General features: G+C 46.1%; 1 protein-coding gene across 2 annotated transcripts in view; it reads right to left on the minus strand.

The window, feature by feature from the left end:
• Window positions 1-8525, minus strand: part of mettl8 (methyltransferase 8, methylcytidine) — a 13713-nt gene extending 5188 nt beyond the window's left edge. For both annotated transcript variants that reach the window (XM_042077434.1, XM_042077427.1), the window contains exons 1-6: window positions 8371-8525; window positions 7420-7511; window positions 5949-6280; window positions 4390-4439; window positions 2773-2833; window positions 277-416 (exon numbers count right to left, since the gene is read on the minus strand). In XM_042077434.1, coding sequence (XP_041933368.1) covers window positions 277-416; window positions 2773-2833; window positions 4390-4439; window positions 5949-6280; window positions 7420-7511; window positions 8371-8525 — 830 coding nt within the window. The remainder of the gene's footprint in view (window positions 1-276; window positions 417-2772; window positions 2834-4389; window positions 4440-5948; window positions 6281-7419; window positions 7512-8370) is intronic.

Here is an 8525-nt window from a genome sequence, read left to right on the forward strand (position 1 = left end):
ACTTCTGCTTTATGATAGGTCTGAAGCTAGAGTGCAATACCCAGAATGCAATGGTCTCAGAGACCAATCTTGCACAAATCTGGCACGGATCGGGGTTGTGCCTGTTCTACCCAGAACGCCTTGCGACCGGGTATGCTCTGCTGGAGAAAGCTCAGAGAGAGCGGAGAAGTGGGGGGAGGGGAGACTGATGTCAGGTTGACGGATGAGAGCAGGCGCTCTTGGGTTTGACCCCCACCCCCACCCCCACCCCCACTCCTCCTTTAGACCCTCACCTACCTATGGGGCTGAAGAGCACAAAGCACAAAGACCAGCAGGATGACGTCAAGGCTACGCGGGGGGAAAGGGAAGGAGGCCGTCTCGTCACACACATCCTGCACAAAGGCCTGGCACAGAGAGCCATCATAGTCTGGGTGATCCTGCCAAGAGAACAAGGGAGAAAAGGAGAGAGAGAGAGATGATGGGGGGGGGGTTAGGAGAGAGGAGAGAAAAGGAGAGAGAGAGAGAGAGAGAGAGAGAGAGAGAGAGAGAGAGATGATGGGGGGGGGGGGGGTTAGGAGAGAGGAGAGAAAAGGAGAGAGAGAGAGAGAGAGATGATGGGGGGGTTAGGAGAGAAAAGGAGAGAGAGAGAAAGGGAGTTAGAAGAGAGAGAAGACAGACAGAGGTGGGGTGGCTGGGCTGATGAGACATCTGAGTGCTAATGCATTTCATTTGGTTGTGTGCTCTGTTTTGCCATTCAGGAAACCAACAGCCCTTGAAATGTTTGAGAGGCGAGGCCAGTCCAGTCCTGCAAGAGACGTCTGAGAGTCGTCTGCAGACCGAGCAGATTCAGTTCCCATCCACGGTCAGACGGACTGCCCTAATGACCAGTAGTAGTGTCCCTGTCTGCTCTGCTGGTTATATAAACCAGACACATACTTAAAAATACCTAATATATTTATACATAATACATATATTTATAATATAACACCTACATCGCCACAATCTGTAGTGATGCAGATTAACATATCTCCTTAATTTGAAGCAGTATCAATTGATACAATTAAACAAATATGTAAACAAAGACATATAGCACTAATGACAATTGAGCACCTCAGAGGAAAGCAAGCCTGTCAGTGGACATGCGTGCGTGTGCGTGTGTGTGTGTCAGTGGACACGCATGCCCCCTGGATCTGTTATGGTGGACACGAGCAAACATTCCAATAACCTGCGGGCCAAACAGACATGACCAAATTTCTCCAGGTTTCCATGGTAACTAACCATTACATTACAGGCAAACATTTTTTTCTTTTCACCCTCCCTCTATGAGACAGCTCTGCAAAACCTCAGTTGTGATATTAAAATGCACTCTCAAACACAACAGGGCAATGAATCCCATGAATTAGCTAGTTATACGAGATGCACTCTCAAACACAACAGGGCAATGAATACCATGAATTAGCTAGTTATACGAGCTTGTTTTAATTGGTGGTTTCATTGTGGAAAATAACAATCGACTGAGTCAACTGAGTCAACTGAAATAATCATTAATGTTTTGTCTATATAGCCAACTGCCACAATATAAGCACTGCACAGAGCTAGACAACTCACAAAATGGAGTTTTTTCCAGTAAAAAAATGGAAAAAAATACTCATTTCTATCTGTAGGTCTATTGCCTCGCTCACCCATTTCTTCTTCTTTCAAGTATGTAACATTTAAGCCTAGTTGTGAATCAGAAAGCTTTACAGAATCCACAGCAATGTACCCTGCTGAGTGCTCTTCATGTCTTCCAGCTCACTAGGATGTCCATTTGGAGGTAACATGTCTGCCAAATGAATGAATCGAAATGGAACAGCATATCAGCCCCCCCAAAGCGTTTATGACTGTCTGGGGACCTCCACTCCTCTGCCGCATGCGTGTGTGCATGTGTGCATGTGTGTGTGTGTGTGTGTGTGACCCTGTGCGTCATAATGAAGTCAGTCGGGGTCGCCTGCCTGCTTGGCATCTGATGAAGGCCCAGGCATTCCAGCAGCATCAGATGTCCGCTGGGCCATGTGTGTGTGTGTGTGTGTGTGTGTGTGTGTGTGTCTGTGTCTGTGTGTGTCTGTGTGTGTGTGTGTGTGTGTGTGTGTGTGTGTGTGTGTGTGTCTGTGTGTGTCTGTGTGTGTGTGTGTGTGTGTGTGTGTGTGTGTGTGTGTATGTGTGTGTCATCAGATGTCTGCTGGGCCGCGAGGCACTCGGCAGAGGTGACGGACGGCAGACATTTTGAGACACTGTGATGGCCATGCCTGTCATGGAGGGGTGATGCAAAATGGATGGGGGGTGGGGTGCTACTGCATATGCTCAAGATGACATGCACAGACCAACCCATGCAAGACATACAAACACAAAAACTAAGTCTCCCCATTCAACAGAGAAGAATTCTGTACAGTATTGTTTCTCATGACTTTTGAAGACTTGAAGATTAAGGCTGCATGATTAAAGAGTTATTTTATAGAGGGTCTTGTGTAAAACATCGCACCACCACTGGTCAACCAGGCTGAGGAAACTTGTGCTTACTCGAGTATGAATTCATTTGTACCAAAGTCATCACTAAATAATATCAGTGAATTCATATGTACCAAAGTTAAATAAATAAATGAATAAATAAATAAATACATAAATAAATAAATAAATAAAGAAAGAAAGAAAGAAAGAAAGAAAGAAAGAAAGAAAGAAAGAAAGAAAGAAAGAAAGAAAGAAAGAAATAATATCAGTGTCCTAAAAGTTGTTGCATGAGTGATGATGTAACCTTACCTTCACCAACTGCACGGCCCGTGAGGAGAAATCACAGCAGTACAGGAACCCCCCTCGGCCTCTAGGAACAACAACAACAACAACAACAACAACAACAACAACAACAACAACATGAACAATAATAAAACACTAACATCCCTCATTCAGCACAGCTGAGCCTGACATCACACAGTCTGACCAATCGGCTCTCGCCAGGTCACACCTCCCCAGTGGTCCAGCAGGCCCCTGGGCGTCTCTGCACACCGCGGCTAAACACACTTGGCAGCACAGGCTCCCACAGCACTCCTGCTGAATGCCAATGTGCTCAGGCAGCTCGCTCGACTACTGTGTGTGTGTCTGTGTGAATGTGTGTGTATGTGTGTGGAAGAGAGAGAGAGTGTGTCTGTGTGTGTGTGTGTGAAAGAGAGAGAGAGTGTGTCTGTGTTTGTGTGTGTGTGTGTGTGTGTGTGTGTGTGTGTGTGTGTGTGTGTGTGTGTGTGTGTGTGTGTGTGTGTGTGTGTGAAAGAGAGAGAGAGTGTGTCTGTGTTTGTGTGTGTGTGTGTGTGTGTGTGTGTGTGTGTGTGTGTGTGTGAATGCATGTATGTATGCATGTTTGTGTGTGTCTGTGTCTGCTGTGTGTCAGTGTCTATGTGTCTATGTGTGTGTGTGTGTGTGTGTGTGTGTGTGTGTGTGTGTGTATGTGTGTGTGTACAATTCAGCTGAACTGAACAGTGCCATGTTAACTCCACTGTTCCATCCTCTGTTCAGACCTTTGTAAAGAGAAGGGTGCAATCTAGAGTGTCTACACGAGTATTGTTAAAGGGATATGGGGAACTCAGAGAGGGTTTTTATGTTTTGTTTTTGCTTTTAAAAAAAGCCTTTAATATCACCCTTACTGTAAATATCATTACCTTTAATATCACCCTCCCATGTGGCCCAAATCTCTTTAACAAACACACACACACACACACACTCCACCAGCAGCAGCCCAGCTGAAGAGCACCAGAGGGACACCTGTGTTCCACCTGAACGATATTCTCTGCCAACGCGGCCCTTTACTTCTGCTATTCTCCTCATTATTATTTCTGCCTGCCGTTGCTGAATGTCATGCTGAGTGTTGAGGCAGTGCCGTGTTAACACCCCCAGTTACATACCCCCAGTTCAGTCATTTACAAAGAAAAGGGTGCAATCTTGAGTCTCATGCATGGCTGCTGCACCTTCAGTTCCAATATTTAGGAGCAATCGGTGCAATCCAATGACACAGCTCACTTTAGTGCGCCTGAGGGGCCCCGTACATGTACACCGCCGCCCACATGACTGCAGGGCACTCCGCTCTCCACTAGATTCCGTTGGCGTCAATAGAACTCCGCACACCAGCATCGCCCGTTGCCATCGCCACCGTGCAAATTACGCTTCTATTTAGTCGCCGCCGCTCCATGAAATCCATCGTTCATCTGTTAAAAACTTCCGACGCTGACGTGCGTGGTAAGTGACAGTGAACTCATGTCGGCGCCGGTGTACACCGGGATTGAAGCAAAGTGTTGATTGGCTGGAATTGTTTATTACTCCTTTCCGAATCATGAAGGGTGTTTTGGTAAGTATGAGCGCAAATGAGTGTCTTTACTGCTGCATGCTCACCTGATGGAGCTGATGATGGGAAGCACACTGTTGCCGGCCCCACACCCCACCTGTAAGACACACATCAGATCCAACCCCATCACACATCACAATCAGAGATGAGAAACCTGGCTCCTGAAAGTTAAAGTCCTACCATGCATTGGTTCTACCTTGCACCTAAAACAGGTGATTACACTATTAGCTCATCTACCTGGCTAAAGAGTTGAGATAATAAGAATCAGTTGTTTTTTACTAAATGGTTGGAACAAAATATTTAGTAGGACTTTAACTTTCTGAAGCCGGAATTCCCATCTCTGATCACAATACACATTCCAAGTCATGTCATACATAATACTATACATAGACACATCACATCATATTGTATTGCATCACATCCCATAAGCACCCAAATTAAATATAACAGTAGGTGCAATAATGGATATTGCTCTTCTGATTTATACCGATGCAAACGAGCCAACTCTTCCATTTCTGCCAAATTGTTGGCCCATCTGCTGCTATTCTCCTGGTTTGTTGTTTATGAAGGAAACTCATAATTTCACCATGAATAGATCTTGCCTCATTTCTGTCTTGTCTGTTTGATCATGGCTGCAGTTAGCAGCATCACTGTCAGATCGGACTGTCAATCCTAGGTCACTGCCTGCCTTCCAAAGCAAGACTCAACACACTGAAGGAGGAGAACATGACATTGTGGCTGAGAGCCTATTGTGTCATCACAGAAATCAACTTTTTAAGCAATGTTCCTGAGTATTGTTGTTCTTGCACGTTCCTATTGATATTGGGCAACAATAATATTTTTCTGGAGAACTTCATCAATAGATACATACATACATACAGTGGGTTGCATAAAGTTTTTAGCCCAAATGCTAAAAAGTTAACTAAAAAGAGGAATAAAAAAATCTTTTGGAAATTGATCTTAATGCCTTAATTAAAAAAAAAGCATGAAGGTGAAAACTCATGCAACCCACTGTATATTATTATATAAAATTGATATATAATACACAGGGCCACTTTTTGAGCAATGCTGTTGAGCAACCACATAACCAGCTCACTGTGTTATGATTGGATGGTTGTTACCAGCTCACTGTGTTCTGATTGGATGGTTGTAGCCAGCTCAATGTGTTATGATTGGATGGTTGTAACCAGCTCACTGTGTTATGATTGGATGGTTGTAACCAGCTCACTGTGTTATGATTGGATGGTTGTGATCATTTGCCTATTGATGACTGAAGTTCTCCAGAACTATCACAAAAACGTTTCTTGCATACTGTGACCTCCTGCTGGTATTCCCCAGCTTTGTTGTTAAGGAAATTATCCTAATTTCTCCATGAATGAATCAGTCGGTTTTGTCTGTCTGTTTGCCAAAACTACTTTCAAAGTGCAGCTCTCACACTACACTCTCATTGCTTCTTTTCCAGAACAAGCTATCAATCTTGAACAAGTCTCTCACATACACTCCCCTGTCCCCACCCCCCTTACCAAACCTAGCCTCTCTTCTTCCAAAACTGAACTCACTGAAAGGGTGACAGCCTGAAATCTTGAAATGTCACAACAGCACCTGCCTCTAGGATCCTGAAGGACGCGTGATCACCGGGGAAACCACTGCTCCCCTCTGCACCATGCCTTTCCTGTTTGCCGGGCAACACTTCCTGTTTCCCCAGGTGCTCTCCCCCCTTCCCGGGCTGCTGTGCTGCTGCACGGGAGGCAGTGGTCTCTTCAGTGTCGCCCAGGCCCTCGTCGTCTTCGGCGGAGGCGGCAGCCGAAGCAGAGTCTCGCCTTGGGGGCAGCAGCTCTGGGAACTCCTGAAAAAGCCAGCGGCGGTCTTTGAAGAACTTGTTCTGATGCGTCTCGTAAAAGCCGTCCCAGAAGTGGCTGGCGTCTCTCTCGTACTTGGCTTGGAGGGCGACAGGCGGCGGAGGTGGAGGAATGCAAATCAGATTGTTAGGAGTCAAGCGGTCTGGGATGTGCGCGCACGTTCATGTTCAATAAGAGAGAAGGCCACGCAAGACAATGTAATACGTTACGAAGAGCACGGAAATGATGTAAAATCTTGTAACTCAGTGAAGTAGTGACGACATTCATCACATTCCTGTAATGACACACACACACACACACACACACACACACACACACACACGCACACGCGCACGCGCACACGCACACACACACACACACACACGGACATCTGATGCTGCTGGAATGCCTGGGCCTTCATCAGATGCCAAGCAGGCCGGCGACCCCGACTGACTTCATTATCACACACACATCTGATGACACACACACACACACACACACACACACACACACAGGGATAAAATATTTATCCCTGTGTGTGTGTGTATTATATTTGTACACTGATATAAAATGCTTTTCAAAATGATCATGTTCGCAAAATGCCAAAAGCTTTAGTAACCCATATTTTTTTCCTTTTTTATTTACACCATAAGGACCCACAGGGAAGTAGGTGTCTGTGTTGTGTTGTCCGTGTTGCCTGTGCCCTAAACATATCCCTGCAAGGTTTCTCCATTTCTCCCAATTTCCCTATTTGCCTGTCACTGTTATGCAGATGGTATTCAACTGTACCTGTCTTTCCTTCCTGATGACTCTACCATTTCTGCTCAGATTTCTGCATGCCTCAGGGATTGGATAAAATATCGGCACATGCAGTTCAATCTCTCCAAAACTGTGTGGAGTTTCTGGTATTCCCAGCTAATACAACTGTGCCGCAACAGATCAGCACACAGATTAGCTCATCTTCACTGACCCCTGCTAAAACGGCACTTGGGTGTCACAGTTGATGACCGACTAAATTCCTCTGAGCATATAGTCCCAGGCACCAAGACATGTCAGTTTACCCTATACAATATTTGGAAAATCAAAGGTTATCTAATATGCCAGTCGGCCCTCTCCTTATCTAATATGCCAGTCGGCCCTCTCCTTATCTAATATGCCAGTCGGCCCTCTCCTTATCTGAATCTCAGACTAAGTCCTGGTCACGGGGTGCCTGCGGTGTAGACTTTGTCCTCGCTTTACCTCGGTCCTCTTGTGGAATCCGCTCCGAGGAGTTTAGCGCCACCCTCCGTCTGGCGTCCTCCCTCTCTTCCGCCGACCACTGGACGTGGTCCCTGAGGTGTAAGGGACACAACAGACGCACTGGTCAGACACTCAACAGACCGCCAAGGACACTTTCAACACATCAACACAAACAAACAAACATCCTGGGCTTGGCTGACTTTCCCCTTCTGAGACTGTTCCAGAATGATGATGACAATCTGAGACGGACTGGTAATGTATAGAGAAGTGTGATTGCAAATGGAATGTGCAGATGGAATGTAAACTGAGAGATGGCGTTGGCACAGAGGAGCGCTGAAACGATGGAACTGTGCCTGAGTTCCACTGACTGGCACAGTTGGGCAGTGAAGAAAATAAGCTCCTGTGATATAAGGCTTTGCAGAGTGCCCACTAATGAAAGTAATGATCAAACAACAACTACAGCAATTTGGAGTCTCTCTGTGATTTGGAAAGATTAAAACACAGGAGCAATCCCAGCTATGGTACAAGGTCAAATCAATGTACCAACAACTCCAAAACAGCTTTATGCACATCTGACCTCCTTCTGTGTGTTTTTCTACAGTAATCAGTAATGGATGAAGAAGAGTGTATTATAGACACACCACACCACACTTAAACCACACTGCCTCCTCAGCTTCCCCCAGGACCCTCAAATAACACGCTAAAAAACAGGAAAGACACAGGAAAGAGACTCTCTCTCTCTCTCTCTCTCTCTCTCTCTCTCACACACACACACACACACACACACATACACACACACACTCTCTCACTTACACACACACACACATATGCTCACACACTTGCAGAAGCATGCACACACAAACACACACACACACACAAACACACACACACACATAACTACTCTCTGGGGAGTTTGTGATTATGGAACAGTGTGTTGTTGCCATGACGTACCACATGTTGTGTTGGAAGACACAGTCAGGGTTGGTGAGCACTCTGCCCCCTAGAGGCACGGGGGGCCTTTCGTCTGAGCTCTTCAGCCTGCGAGGAGATCGGCAGTATCCCCCCCGGGCCATCACGGCCAGGGGAACCCGGCACAGACACCGCAT

Source organism: Alosa sapidissima, chromosome 2 (assembly GCF_018492685.1).
Source record: "Alosa sapidissima isolate fAloSap1 chromosome 2, fAloSap1.pri, whole genome shotgun sequence".
NCBI lineage: Eukaryota > Metazoa > Chordata > Actinopteri > Clupeiformes > Clupeidae > Alosa > Alosa sapidissima.